This window comes from Denticeps clupeoides, chromosome 3 (genome assembly GCF_900700375.1).
Source record: "Denticeps clupeoides chromosome 3, fDenClu1.1, whole genome shotgun sequence".
Classification (NCBI taxonomy): domain Eukaryota; kingdom Metazoa; phylum Chordata; class Actinopteri; order Clupeiformes; family Denticipitidae; genus Denticeps; species Denticeps clupeoides.
The window spans coordinates 32,424,709-32,439,978 of NC_041709.1; the positions used below are offsets into that span (position 1 = coordinate 32,424,709).

A 15,270-nucleotide genomic window follows, 5' to 3' on the forward strand; every position below is an offset into this window, starting at 1 on the left:
CTTGATAAAACATTGCTTTTACAACAACTCTTAATAATAAATTATGATATAACGTTAAAAACATTTACATTTACATTTACATTTACGGCATTTGGCAGACGCCCTTATCCAGAGCGACTTACAACGTGCTTTCAAGTTACCATCGATGAAGAGATCAATTCCGGTTCACTAGGACCCCAACTATGAAAACATCTATTTAATTCACTCTGTTGTAGATTCTGTACACAAAGTTTGACAAGAAAATTACAATTTAATCTAAATATTTAATCTAAATAATCTAAATAATCTAAATATCTAAAAAGACTAGTCCCTTATAAATGAATAAGTTCATGAAAAGGCAGATTGGCTCGAAGAGACCTTAAAAGGTTTGTAATACGATATTACAAATCTGAGAAACGTTCATTGCTCCATAAGTGGTTTATTAATGGTACATAGATATTACACAACAAAATCATGCTTTTAGAAACAAAGTCAAGTTGACCTTTACATTATATTTTGAAAATGTCTTCTTTGCTTTTGTTGATTGAGATAGTGGTCTATTTTTTGTTCAGTTTATGGGAAATACTTTTTTAATATCTATATTAATATCTATCTCTTTAAGATAAATTTGTTCTCACCTCATTTTGTAATGTAATATAATTGTATATGCTGCTTCTGTGTGCCCCCGGCTTATTCTGTAACTGTCCTGTTAATGTTCCCTTTTCCTTTTATTATGTTTCATGTTTACCTTTAATTTATTACCTGTATTGTATTCAAAAGTAAAAGTAAATAACAAGTCAGCGTATCCACGTCTATGGGTGTGGTCAAATTAAGAGCTCTACTATTGGTTAAGGTAGGTGTCAATCACACGGTCGAGATTTTGTCCCGCCCAGGTAAAAGGAGCATGGTCCCGTTGTTTATTTCAACTGGAAGCTAACGGTGTTCATTACAAAGACGGGAAAATCTGACAAATATCGTTAAGCGTGTTCGTCGAATATGTAAGTAGATCCTTTGTATTTGTTAGAGATGTGAAGGGTTTGCGACAGGAGTGGAGCCGGAAGTAAACATGTAACGGTGTCCCCGGTAAACAGACCGACTCCGAACGTCGCGAGTTGATGCACAGACACGTGGAATATATGTTAAATTATATTCATTCTTTCAGGTGGCTATAAATCATTTATGTCCACCGTTTTTTTCATGAAAGAGAATGTTATATGCTGTTTAAGAACAGCAGATGCTCATTCAGGCTGATGGCTGGGATCATCATCCCAACATCCCCCAGTGAAATTTAAGTAACGATAATCAAATGTGGTGGTAGTACATCTACTTGCCTATGAACCAGAGGACCCAGGTTTAAACCCCAATGACTACTATTGTGTCCCTGAGCAGGACACTTGTCTCCAGGGGTAACTGTGCCTGTACATACTGACTGTAAGGCGCGTCTGATGAATGCCATAAATGTAGAAGAAACACTCTGCTGTGATTGGCTGTAAAATACTTCAGCAGCTCACGTGAGTTTTTTTGGGGACCACTGCTCACCAAGGGTGATGGGTAAAAGCAGAGGACACATTTCACAGTGTCGCTGTGCTGCAGTGTCTCACAATGACACTCACTTCACTTTCTCGTGCTATATGTGAAAATCATGTGGGAATGCATTTGTAAAGGTGACACCTTACAATGTCTCCTGCTTTATTCCAAGGTCCCAAAATGGATCCCAGTCTGTCTCTGTTACCTTCTGATCTGAGGAGTGAAGACCAGAGCAGCACACATGTTGAGCCTGAAATATCATCAGATACCATCACATCTCTGAACTGCAGTAAAACACTGGAACCCACAGGAATTGATGTGAAGAAAGAGTTGGATGATGAAGATTATTCAGGTGAGTGGAGTTAAACAAATTGGAGGTGATTTTGTGTTTTTTAGCGCCAGTGAGTCGTAAGGAAATGTGAAGGTTAATAAATAAATAAATACATGACATTTTGAAAGGTTATTTTTGGTTTGAAATGGGAAATAGTTGATGTTCGTGCATCAAGATGAAGCTCTGTCTGTGAAGAAAGGTCAGTGTTATGTGCCTGTTCCACAGAGGAATTCTGTCGTTTGAAGGATTTGCCGATATGAACGAGGATATGAATGCAGAGCAGGGGTTTCAGCCTGGTAACTAGGAATCGTCAAAAAAAAAATTAACAAGATTTGTCTCTTGGTGGCTTTTTAAAAAAATGAAAACTCATTAAATGGGTCTGAAAAGTCACTAGATCTTCCATAGAGTTCCTATGTTGGCAACATTGACTCTTTGCTATTTTTTTATACCAAATCACAGTTGAAATAACCAAAACATTGTTTTATTGTTGCTGGAGACTTAATCCATGTGATCTGATAATTGTATTTTTAACTCATATTTGTTTCAGAAAAGTTTGGTAGTAACACATGTTGTAAATAGCGTCAATTTGACTTCAAATCGTGCTTATATTTGCAGGAAGTGCAAACAAATTCACCAATCAAAGACGTCAAAAGGAAACTAAAGAAAAGGTTCAGAAGCTCAACAGATGTGTCTACAATACAAGGCAAGTGAAGAGTCTTGAAGCACGACAGAGAATCCTTTCTGAAGAGAAGGCCCACCAGTGTGAAGAGTGTGGGAAGAGTTTTAAACGGCCAGGAAACCTTAAAGAACACCAGAGAACGCATACTGGAGAGAAGCCTTACAAGTGTGGGACGTGTGGGAAGGGTTTTGCGAAAGCCGGACACCTTCACGTGCACCGATGGACACATACTGAGGTGAAGCCCTATCAATGTGTGGAGTGCGGGAAGAGTTTTACGCAGGTGGCGTACCTTAAAACACACCAGAGGATACATACTGGAGAGAAGCCGTACCAGTGTGTCCAGTGTGGGAAGGGTTTTGCACGAGCAATAAGTCTGAAAACACACCAGAAAACACATACTGGAGAGAAGCCTTTTCAGTGTGAACGGTGCGGAAGGGGCTTTTCTGACGCATCGTGCCTGAAAAGACACAAGTGGACACATACTGGAGAGAAGCCCTACCAGTGTGTCCAGTGTGGGAAGAGTTTTGCACAAGCAGCAACCCTTAAAAGGCACCAGTGGACACATACTGGTGAGAAGCCGTACCAGTGTGTACAGTGTGGGAAGAGTTTTGTGCGATTTTTAAGCCTTAAAATTCACTTGGTCATGCATACTGTGGAGAAGCCCCACAAGTGCACGCTCTGCTGTAAATGCTTCTCAACATCGGATCAACTGCAGTGTCACCAAAGTGAACATGCTGAACAAAATTGTACAGAGACGCCTGTGAACTGTGACCAAACACTGGAACCAGCAGGAAGTGACGTGAAGAAAGAGTCGGATGAGGAAGTCTGTTCAGGTGAGTGGCGTACAACAGTGCTTCTGGAGATCAGTAGGAAGGTTAGAAGTGACATTGCACCGACAGTGAGGCCTTGATAAAACATTATAACCTTGTTCCGAAGTAAGAGAACATGCCTCAAGATGGCTCTAGATTGTGTTGCCAAATATGTGCTCCAGGAAGTAGCTGTACCTAGAAAGTCACTAGATGTCACATTACATGAATATTCGTATCCTTGTCGTCATCACACAGTATGGTTCTCAGCCTGGTTTGCAAGGGAACGTATTTATGACTATTCTGTACAGAAAATAGCTAAGGTTGGTGATGCTAAGTTGGCAACACTGTGTTATTTTTTATTAGCAAATCACAGTTGGAGTAACCAGATGGGGTTTTGATTGTCAATGGAGACTTTAACCAAACCAGTGTGAAAAATGCAATGTCATGTGATAATTGCATTTTTTTTAACTTTTTTCAAATGATTGTTTCCAGCATGTAATATACAACTTCTCGTTACACATGGTAAATTTGACTTTATTTTGTGATTTATATTTACAGAGGACCCAAACGAATCCACGGACCAAAGAAATCAAAAGGGACCTGGAGACAGCAAAAAGGGCATCTACAGTCCAAAACCAGTGAAGAACTGCACGGAACAACAGAAGAGCTTTACTGAAGGGAAAACCCACCATTGCGAAGAGTGCGGGAAGAGTTTCGCCAGAGCGCCACACCTTAAAGAACACCGGAGGACACACACCGGAGAGAAGCCCTACCAGTGCGAAGAGTGCAGGAAGAGATTCGCAAGGGCAGGAGACCTTAAGAAACACCGGAAGCAACATGGCGAAGGGGTGTCCCACCAATGTGAAGAGTGCGGGAAAAGCTTTACACGAGCATGGTACTTCAGGTTACACCAGAAGATGCACGCTGGAGAGGCCTCCTACCAGTGTGAACTGTGTGGAAAGAGTTTCCCACTAGCCGGACACCTTAAGGAACACCGGAGGATGCACGCTGGGGTGAAGCCCTATCACTGCGCAGAGTGCGGCAAGAGTTTTAAGCAAGCTTCGTACTTTAAGGTGCACCAGAGGATCCACACCGGAGAGAAGCCGTACAAGTGTGCGCAGTGTGGGAAGGGTTTTAAACGAGCATCGCACGTTACCATGCACCAGAGGATACATACTGGGGAGAAGCCCTACCGGTGCGCACAATGCGCCAAGAGTTTTGCAACTAAATCCGACTTGAAAAAGCACCAGATGTTGCATGTGGCGGAGAATTGGTACCAGTGCACACTTTGCCTGAAATACTTTTCAGCACAAGAGCAACTTGAATCTCATCGATGTGAACATTCTGATGAAAAGCCCAACAAGCGTACAGACACGGTGAAATTGGAGAGACCAGATGTGATCCCATCTGTAAATGGGAACAGCACTGAATGACGAGCGTTTCAGCATCTTTTTTTTTTGAGTGCAATAATGTGACACCATAATAGAATGTCTTCTTCTAGATTGAGGGCCAGGATTATTTTGACATACCTTGGCATTTGCCACCAAATCTGTTTTCTCTGTATCTATTAAATACTATGTTTTCTTTTTTACTTTTTAAATTCTCAGTCTATGCACTGACATGAACTGCCCACTAGGCAACATGTTGCAAATGTTGTGTTTAATCATTCCGTAGTTGCTAACTATTGATTGTAAGTTGCACTGGATAAGGGCGTCTGATAAATGCTGTAAATGTAAACGTGATGTTGTTTCAGAGTGTGTGCATCCCTGCAGTGATGCATTTTCATGGTCATATAAAGAGCTGTAATGTAACGAATGAGCAAGGTGGCAGAGTTGCATAATTCATAAATTCACAGTCTGCACACTGCAGCACAGCACACGGTGCACACAGAGCAATGTGTGGGGAAGGGGCCTAATTTAGTGCCGATTTGAACCGGCAACCTTCCTAAACCACTAGGCCACCACTGCACCCACTGGACAAACAACAAAAACAAGTTTAAATGTGATTAATCTCCTTTTGCCTTTGTGTCCTTTTCACACTTTCACACTGACTCGACTTAAAAATGACTCTTTTTCAAATGTAATAGTAGTGTAACTATTTCAGTAACTATTAATTGACTACCGCCAAATTCTTCTCAATATATTGTAGCGAAGGTGGGTGATAAGGAGGATAAAGGCGGAGCTTGGAGCATCCAATACATGCAACAGGGAAGGCACTCAGCTCAGATCACAACATGCCCCCTTCACTGCTCTACCTACCCGCCATTTCCAGGCATCAGCCTGGTGACTTGCCAAGAGTCTACCCAGAATCACCAGTCACGCATTCCAGACGGTCATTCCATTCGAACCGGCAACCTTCTGATTATGGGGCCGCTTCCTTAAACGCTAGGCCCCCTGACATTTTGCTCCAGCTGACCGCCATCCCTGGGGTGTCACGGTAAGGTCAATTTATAGTATTGTTGCACCATTATGTCTTCTATATTCTGTTTGAGGTCTTACAAGTCTCATGTGTACTACAGATGGCACTCAAGTAAGAATTTCATTGTGCTTGGTACATTGTACTTTGTAAATATGACAATAAACTTGAAACCTAACCAACCTCTTCTCCATCTTGGTTTCAGAGTTGCTACAATGCTTTGTTTCTATTGGTGGCGTGACAATGCATCACAGCACGCAAAGGTCAATGTTCCGACACGGACTGTATTCCATGGGTACCCAACCTTTCTAAACTCACATGAATTGCAGCTCAGCACAGCTAACAAGTGTCCAGTTGGAACACATCTTGTGTTGAAATTGCACATGCCTGTTCCTCTGAAGAGCCCTGAGATAATGAACTGGTTGTTAAACAGAACCCTGCAGCCACATAGTTTGACATGACTGGTCTCCATGACAGATACGTTTGAGAAACGCTGGCATATTTGTCGAGCAATGCTGTCTTCTGAAGAATTGTGATAAACATCCCTCAGAGTGACATTATGAAAAACTTCAAGTATAATTCTCTGTCTCCGTCTTGGCCCCTCGGTGGTGGAATGAACCTCCCCTTGAGGTCAGAACAGCTTGAGGTCACTGAGCACTTTCAAATGGCAGCTCAAGACCTTCCTCTTTAGAGAATATTTAGATTAACTTGTAACCTTCTTATTGTCTGAAACTACAACAGAGTGAATAAAAGATTGTGTTCATAGTTGGGGGTCCTAGTGAACCAGAATTGATCACTTCATCGATGGTAACATGGAAGCACGTTGTAAGTCTCTCTGCATATGGGCATCTGCCAATTTCCTTAAATGTAAATGTAATTTAAATACATTGAAACTGGTCATGTGTAAATGTATTGTGTTTATGGTATAAATTTTTATTTTTTTTATGGACACAGAACTTGGTGATGTATATAAGCTGTATTGAATTTATAGTTTGTTGGCAGCATTATACACCATCTTTGTAGTGTTTCCTACACTCTTCAAACCATTTAAAGGAGACAGAAGTTGGCTTCCTAACAGGCAGGTTAGTACATGAATCACAAATGATGAATTTCATTCCATTCCTGTGACTGTTCTGCAAATCTGCACGACACCCATACAGCACAGTGGAGTATAAATACGAGCTGATCTCTAGATTCACAAGCAACTGACCTTCGAGGAACACTGTGAGAGCGCCCAGCCGTACATCATCAGGTGAGCTCTGTTTCTGTTTCCTGAATGTTTCTAAAGTTCCTAATTTAAGGTTAGCATTCATAAAATATGTAGTCACAGATATATGCATATTGGATTTGAGAAGAGATTGTCTAGTTTTTTAAAATTCTGTAAAATAATATAGTGTCCTGTGTTCCTTTAATGAAATGAAATGAAACTGTGTGTTCTGTGTGATTTGGAGAAAAATCACAATCTGGTGAAAGTCCTTTAAATGCAAACAAAGTATAATTCACTGTAAGACACAGTAACTACATGTACATTAAACTTTTCTTGTTCTGCAGTCATGAACTCTTCTGATCTCGTGGCCATTAAAGCCCTCGGCAGACCCCTGCATCTTGGCGCGTTATATAATGCAAGAAATGACAGCTTCCTAGCAGGTAAGTAATTTACACTAGTACACCACCTTCAAGACCAGAACACACGGTGGCAGAGGCAGGAAATTTTAAGTGGGGTGGCCAGGATGGATCTGAGATTGTTTTGGGGTAGCATACAAGAAATACAGGGCAATTTAAGCACCTAAACCACACACCTGTACAGTATTTGGAATGCAGGTAGTGGTGGAAAAGATCAAATATATTCTTAAAGTGAAGTGAAATGTCCTCTGTGATTAACCTTCACCCTTGGTGAGCAATGGGCAGCTATGACAGGCGCCCGGGGAGCAGTGTGTGGGGACGGTACCTTGCTCAGTGGCACCTTGGTGATTTGGGATTTGAACCGACAACCTTCTGATTACGGGGCTGCTTCCTTAACCGCTAGGCCACCCCTGCCAACCACATTCAGTGTGATTACCATTTTTTCTTATTCGTGTAGATAAGAAAAAACAAATGTTGCACAATTTACAGATAATTATATTGTGTATTCTGCTGAGAGCAGATGTTCAGCTTAATTTATGGTGATCAGCAGCATTACAGGCTCATTATATGTAATATCAGGAATACACACATACTTAATTAATTATTAGAGTCTGATAACAAGCTAAATATATACATATACAGTACAGGTCAAAAGTGTGGTCAAAGCTTCTCATTTAATGTGTTTTCTTTATTTTCATGACATTCTGTGTGATTTAGCGAAAAATCACAATCTGGTGAAAGTAATCAGAACAAAGGGTGGCTATTTTGAAAAAACTACAATATAAAACATGTTTTCAGTTATCTCACCTTTTTCTTATTAAGTACATAACTCCACATCCATTCATAGTTTTGATGCCATTCAGTGAGAATCTACCAATGTAAATGGTCATGAAAATAAAGAAAATGAGAAGGTACTGTACTGTGTGTGTGTGTGTGTGTGTGTGTGTGTGTGTGTGTGTGTGTGTGTGTGTGTGTGTGTATATATATATATATATATATATATATATATATATATATGGGGGGGGTATTTACATAATAAATTGGTTTTCCAGTTGAATAAAACAAATAAAAAGAGGACCTCTGTATTGTTTGAGCCACCGCTATAAAAGTTAACTATTTTTAACTATTTCCCAGCCAAAGATTATAAAAGTATGGGTTAAATGCAGAGACCACATTTCATTGTGTACACTGGGTGCCTGTGCTGAGGTGTGAAGATTCTATAACTGCTTTAAATCAGTTTTCTAAGATCACATCACATGAAATGATTCACATCTGGCCATGTACCATCTGCCTTTAAAACAGCCAGGGTTCTTCCAATCCTAAAGAAACCCACCGCTGATCCTACAGACATTAACAATTACAGACCAGTTTCCCTCCTCTCATTTCTTTCTAAAATCTTTGAGCGCTGTCAGATATCACTTCATCTGTCACAGAACAACCTCCTGGATCCTAACCAGTCTGGCTTCAGAACAGCTCATTCTACTGAGACTGCCCTTCTGGCTGTTCCTGAGAAGCTACATTGGCAAATCTGTCATGGGTACTTATTCTCCTGGACCTCTCTGCAGCATTTGACACAGTTAACCACAAGACTCTCTTGTCAATACTGAAGAGGCTTGGAATTCGGGGCTCAGCATGGCAGTAGTTTGCTTCCTACCTTGATAAGCGATCTTACGAAATGACTTGGAAAGGATCCACCTGTGCCTCACGTAGACTCTCCACTGGTGTCCCTCAAGGCTCAGTACTAGGTCCTCTTCTTTTCTCCCTATACACGAGATCACTTGGTGAGGTCATTTCCTCACATGGATTATCCTACCACTGCTATGCCGACTCCTTCTCGACTCACATCAGTAATCTTTCCTGCTCATGTAGATTCCTTCTCTACAATATCAGATGAATCAGTCCTTATCTATCAACACAGGCCACCCAGATACTGGTTCAGTCCTTAGTAATCTCGCGACTGGACTACTGTAACTCCCTTCTAGCTGGTCTACCTCTACGTACCATCCGACCTCTACAACTCATACAAAATGCAGCTCGCCTGGTCCCTCCATCTCTGAATGTAAAAGGAAGATGCTCATCTAGACTCTTCTCTGTCTTGGCCCCTCGGTGGTGGAATGAACTTCCCCTCAAGGTCAGAACAGCGGAGTCACTGAGTATTTTCAAACGGCAGCTCAAGACCTTCCTCTTTAGAGAATATTTAGATGAACTTGTAACCTTCTATTGTCTGACTTATGTATAGAAACTACAACAGAGTGAAGAAAAAGATTGTATTCATAGTTGGGGGTCCTAGTGAACCAGAACTGACCACTTCATCGATGGTAACATGGAAGCACGTTGTAAGCCAAATGCCTTAAATGTGTCACATGTGACAACTAGTCACTTTAACTTCACTTCAAGTGCTCCAGCAGCCTGTCATATACCTTCCGTTCGTGAGGCTCATGGCTGTGTTGCAAGAGGCTTAGAAAGAGATGTACACACATAAGTACACACAGTTTAACTTGATGTAGCATTATGCCCACATACCTTAGCATCATTTAGCATATTAGCTTGTGTGCCCTGGATACAGTCTGCACTCAGGCTTCCGCATGGGACAAAAAATTTGCAACGGCAGTGATGCAGAGATTCCCCCCCAGCACTGAGAAAATCAGCCTTGGTACAGAATTAGAGCTGCGTCTGTAGCTTTAAATGCTAATGAGGAGGAGAGAGGCAGGACGAGGAGGTGAGCGGCCTATAGAAGTTGAGCAGCCATTCACGGAAATGACGTCATCAACACCGCTCACCAACCACAATGTTTGGAGAAGACAGGAAATCGTGTCTACGTTTTTCCAGAAAAAATAGAGCCCCTTATGACGAGGAGAAATTCTGTATCAGACCGTCTGAGCTGCCTCTCTCTGAACGGCGAAGCAGAATGACCAAAGCACTCTTTATACCCATCACCATTTCTAGACACTGCATTTCAAAATGTGAAATTTTTAGGTCAGGTCTCAGAACGTATGCAATAAGTTCAGGTCACTGTAAGAGATACATTCCCAGATTGCATTTTCTTCAGTTAAATTAAGGCTCTGGTCTCATTTCAGACTGGGGCAGTGGTGGCCTAGCGGTTAAGGAAGTGGCCCCATAAAAAGAAGGTTGCTGGTTCGAATCCCGATCTGCCAAGGTGCCACCGTCCCCGCACACTGCTCCCCGGGCGCCTGTCGTGGCTGCCCACTGCTCACCAAGGATGATGGGTTAAATGCAGAGGACAAATTTCACTATGTGCATCATGTGCTGTGCTGCTGTTTCACATGTGACAATCACTTCCTTTTCACTTTCAGTATCATACCTTTGTCTTGCTACATTGTCTTGCTACATTGCAAACTTAGAAGAGCAAGAGCACCAGCCCCCATCATGCACACATTCTACCGAGGAACCATCGAGAGCATCCTGTCTAGCTGCATTACTGTGTGGTTTGGAGCCTGCAATGCGTCCTGCCAAAAAACTCTCCAACGCACAGTAAGAGCAGCTGAGAGAATCATCGGTGTCCCTCTCCCCTCCCTCCAAGACATCTACAGCACACGCCTCACCAAGAAAGCCCTCGGCATAGCAGCTGATCCCACCCACCCAATGCAAACCTTCTTCAGCCTGCTGCCATCAGGGAGGAGACTGCGGAGTCTCCAGGCCAGGACCAGCAGACTGAAGGACAGCTTCACCCATCAGGCGGTCAGGAAACTCAACTCCCTCCCGGCTCTGCCCCCACTCCCCTCACTCCCCTCTTCTGCTCCACAAACTTTCTGAACTCTAAATCACACAAACTGACCATGCACCAGTCACTCTGTGCAGCTCTGGTCTGCCATCTACCTCACTTTCACTTCGTCACTTTAAACTTAAAACTCTGTTGCACTATTGGTTTTTGCACTCTCCTGATGTTGCACTCTCCACCATGTGCCCTTATTTGTATATGGTGTTTTTAAAATTGTATATTGTGCCTTTCTTTTTAAATTGTATTTATACTCTGTATTCGTTACTGTTACTGTTTTTGTATTTAATGTTACTTTTATGGGTCAGAGAGTAACGTAATTTCAATTCTCTGCATGTCCTGTACATGTGGCAGAATTGACAATAAAGTTGACTTGACTTGACTTGACTTGACTAATGTTTCTCAGTCCATATTTTAAAAATAACGTTTACGTTACACCACTGAAAGAGATGAAACTATTAGGGTGGTAGTAGCCTAGTGGGCAACACACTCGCCTATTAACCAGAAGACCCAGGTTCAAATCCCACTTACTACCATAACCCTAAGTTGTTCCAGGGGGACTGTCCCTGTAACTACTGACTGTAAGTCGCTCTGTATAAGGGCGTCTGATAAATGCTGTAAATGTAAATGAAAAATACCCGAAAAGTGAAGGTGAAGTGATTGTCATTGTGAAACACTGCAGCACAGCACACGGTGATATTCTACATGATTCAAGTCAGTCAGATAGACACAAATCCTGTAAAGAGAACCTTGATAAGTTCCTGGTGGTGCGCTGATGACTGTCCTCCCCTGATGTAGGTAAGAGTCTGTGGGATGTGGAGGACATTGAGAAAGGAACAACATCTGAAGCACAACCGTACAGCAACTTTGACATCACAACCTCTGACTCACTCAGTGAGAAACATAAACTGCTGGATGTGAGCGCCTCTCTGCAGGCCAGCTTCTTTGCTGGGCTGGTCGAGGTTGGTGGGTCAGCACAGTACCTCCATGACAAAGCTTCATCTAAACATCAGTGTAGAGTAACAATGAAGTACCAGGGGACCACTGAGTTCAAGGAGCTGAAGATTCTCGGCTTAAATGTGAAATACCCTGAGGTCTTCAATCAAATGGAGGCCACACATGTGGTGGTTGGGATTCTCTATGGGGCTGAAGCCTTCATGGTGTTTGAGGACACTGCTGCTGATGAATCTGAAAAGCAGGAGATTCATGGCAACCTGAGCGTGATGATCAAAAAGATTCCAGGAATTGAAATCAGTGGAGAGGGAAAAGTTGAGATGAATGATGAGGACAAGGACATGGTGAAGAACATGAGTTGTACATTTCATGGTGACTTCCTACTAGAGCAGAACCCCACTTCCTATGAAGAGGCCGTGCTGGTCTACAAAGAGCTGCCCACTCTGCTGGGGAAGGATGGAGAGAAGGCCGTTCCTGTGAAGGTCTGGCTGTACCCTCTAAATAAGTTAAATGACGTAGCTGCACAGATAAAGAACATGGTCTCAGAAACTCAGGTGTCTCAGCTGAAGAAAGTGATGGAGGATTTCCATGAGGCAGAGATGAGAAGCACTGATCTACTGGTGAAGAGTGCGATTCTGAAGACTGATGACATCAGGGACAAACTGGAGCTGTTCCAAACCAAGCTGGTTGATTTCACTGCTGTGTTCTTGCAGAAAGTTGCAGAGATGTTGCCTGCTATCAGAGATGGAACCTTAGAAGAAAAAGTCCTCAGAGATCATCTGGATAAACTTAAGGCATCTGGATTCAGCAGGAGTGAAATGGATTCTTGGTTGGATGAGAAAGAGACTGAGATTGGTGTCCTGAGCACATACAGCAAGACAATGAAGTATGACATTAAACGTCCAGGCCCTGAGCTTAATGTTCTTCTATTAGATCCTGAGGTTGATAAGATTTTGATGTTCAGCTTCACGTCTCTAAAATATGAGGAGGAGTACCTGAGCACAATCAGTCAGTCCACTGATAACCTCCAGAACAACATCACCATTCCTGCTCATGCCCAAAACACGAGAGCAGAAATTCCATGGTACAAGGCAGCAGGAGTGAAGGAGGTTCTACTTATGGCCCTAAATAATATGAGAGGTTATGAAGATGACGTTCACTTAATCAGTTACATCTCTGATCCCAACAACCCTGGAGCTTCAGTCCGCTTGTATCAAGACGGCATCTGTAAGGATCCAAATGTCCAATCAGGACATGGTATGTGTTTTTACTCCCGAACATCTAATTTACCCCGGAACATTCATTTGAGTTGATTCAGTTATGTCCATGTCAAAAAAGCAAACTGAATGATACACTAATAGTAACATTATTAGCACTATTACCAAGCAGAATGTCATGTTGGAACTGTACTAACTGTGCTAAAATTATATAAACACAAACACAAGTCCTGTTTTAAAGCATTTTCTTCTTCTTCTTGCAGTTAACATCTTACTGGACCCGAACACAGTTAACAAACAACTAGTCATCTCTAAGAATGGCAAGAAGATTGAACGTGTTAAAGAAGGGCAGTCGTACCCGGATAACCCAGAACGATTTGATTATTATGAGCAGGCTCTGTGTAAGGAGGGTCTGACTGGAAACTGCTGGTGGGAGGCTGAGTTTACAGGGGGAGGTCTTATTATGGGAATGGCTTATAAAAGTATGAGCAGGAAAGGATCTCAATGGGAGTCTTGCCTTGGAAAGAACGAAAAGTCCTGGGGTCTGGAGCTCTGGGATGATATTTGCATTGCCTGGCACGACAACGTCCGTGAAAACATACCTGCGTCTGAGTCCAGACGGATCAGGGTGTATCTGGATTACACGGCTGGCACTCTGTCCTTCCACAGCGTCTTCTCAGCTGAAGAGAAGCTCCTGTACAAGTTCTATGCCATCTTCACAGAGCCATTTTACCCAGGGTTCTGGTTAATTGAGCCTGATAGGTCAGTGAGCCTGTTTTAGAAACACACCTACATGCAGAAAACATGTATAATAAAAAAAAATCTTTTTTTTTTCTGTTTTTTTTGTTTTTGTTTTTTTTTCATATTGAATTACTAGTATGGTGTGGTGTTTGTTGATTATTCCTTTTTTTTCATGCTTATTCAATTTATTCATGACATCTCAGATTGACTGAAATCTTGATTGTTTCATTCTATTCCGTACTATTAATAGAATGGACGGTTAACGCTGTTACAGTTGCGTAAACTACTTTATTGAAAACAACACATGTTTTAACAAACGTAACATCCGGTGTCACACAGAATTCAGCCCGTACAACAACCATCCCAACATCCTCTCTCTCTTTTTTTTTTTTTTTCCAATTAACTGAACACATCAACAACAATTTGATCAATTGGAAATGTAATGCAGAACAGCATATATGCATTCAAATTCGATGTGTATCAACTAAACATTCCCCAAGTTCGTATTGTCTTGGCATTGTTAGCTAGTTCAACAATTCTGTAACTGTTCTAGCTTTTAATAAACTACCCAAAATAAAGCCCCCTTTCCTTCTTCTTCTATTTCCCATTAGAACTGAGATTTAGGTGAACCCATATTCCCCCAAGAGGACTGATTACTGAATATAGTCTTTAAGGTAGTGGGGTCTAACTACTTTTCTTCCAGACTTTGTGACAGCCATGACAGGAGCATACTTGACTGGGTTTGCTCCCATCGTTGGGTCACTATTTCCAGTTCCCGGCTTTGTGTTTTCTGCAGTTGTGACTCTGTCTTTTCTGAGGTGTCGCCGGTTCCTCCTCAGAATGTTCCCTGAGTCAAGCTGGACATCATAAGATCTGTGGTCCACGGGTTTTACAACTGTTGCTTTTGTCCAAGCTTTGGTATGCTCCCCTGGCTGGATACGGACTCTGTCTCCCTGTTGCAGAGCGCCTAGATCCTTTGCATGTCTGTTGTAGTATGCAGCTTGCTGTTTTCTGTTTTCAGTCTGTCCCTGTTGCGTGTGTACTACCTTCGGATGTAACAGGTTGTCGTGCATGGGCATCAGAGTTCTTGTTCTCCTGCTGAACAATCTCTGTGCTGGGCTTGCTTTGATCCCTTGTGATGGTGTGTTTCTCTGATTCAGCATGCTGAGGTAAGGGTCCTTTCCATCAGCTTTTGCCTTTTTCAGTAGTCTTTTTGCAGTCTTCACTGCTGATTCCGCCATCCCGTTGCTCTGTGGGTA

At 42.2% G+C, this 15,270-nt stretch overlaps 2 protein-coding genes across 2 annotated transcripts; both read left to right on the forward strand.

The window, feature by feature from the left end:
- The first annotated feature begins 862 nt into the window (after nt 1-862).
- On the forward strand, nt 863-4,952 carry LOC114785699 (zinc finger protein 431-like). Its single transcript, XM_028972218.1, has 4 exons — nt 863-872; nt 1,679-1,858; nt 2,453-3,349; nt 3,884-4,952. The coding sequence occupies exons 2-4, from the start codon at nt 1,687-1,689 to the stop codon at nt 4,756-4,758; spliced, it is 1,944 nt and encodes a 647-aa protein (XP_028828051.1). The 5' UTR covers nt 863-872; nt 1,679-1,686; the 3' UTR covers nt 4,759-4,952.
- Nucleotides 4,953-6,887: 1,935 nt separating this feature from the next.
- On the forward strand, nt 6,888-14,589 carry LOC114785688 (neoverrucotoxin subunit beta-like). Its single transcript, XM_028972203.1, has 4 exons — nt 6,888-6,992; nt 7,292-7,387; nt 11,898-13,310; nt 13,534-14,589. The coding sequence occupies exons 2-4, from the start codon at nt 7,294-7,296 to the stop codon at nt 14,049-14,051; spliced, it is 2,025 nt and encodes a 674-aa protein (XP_028828036.1). The 5' UTR covers nt 6,888-6,992; nt 7,292-7,293; the 3' UTR covers nt 14,052-14,589.
- Nucleotides 14,590-15,270: the final 681 nt, after the last annotated feature.

Coding starts and splice junctions, on each gene's coding strand:
- LOC114785699 (XM_028972218.1), top strand. CDS start 1,687: ATGGATCCCAGTCTGTCTCTGTTACCTTCTGATCTGAGGAGTGAAGAC. Junction 1,859..2,452: donor GGATGATGAAGATTATTCAG/GTGAGTGGAGTT, acceptor TTATATTTGCAG/GAAGTGCAAACAAATTCACC. Junction 3,350..3,883: donor GGATGAGGAAGTCTGTTCAG/GTGAGTGGCGTA, acceptor TTATATTTACAG/AGGACCCAAACGAATCCACG.
- LOC114785688 (XM_028972203.1), top strand. CDS start 7,294: ATGAACTCTTCTGATCTCGTGGCCATTAAAGCCCTCGGCAGACCCCTG. Junction 7,388..11,897: donor AAATGACAGCTTCCTAGCAG/GTAAGTAATTTA, acceptor CCCCTGATGTAG/GTAAGAGTCTGTGGGATGTG. Junction 13,311..13,533: donor AAATGTCCAATCAGGACATG/GTATGTGTTTTT, acceptor TTCTTCTTGCAG/TTAACATCTTACTGGACCCG.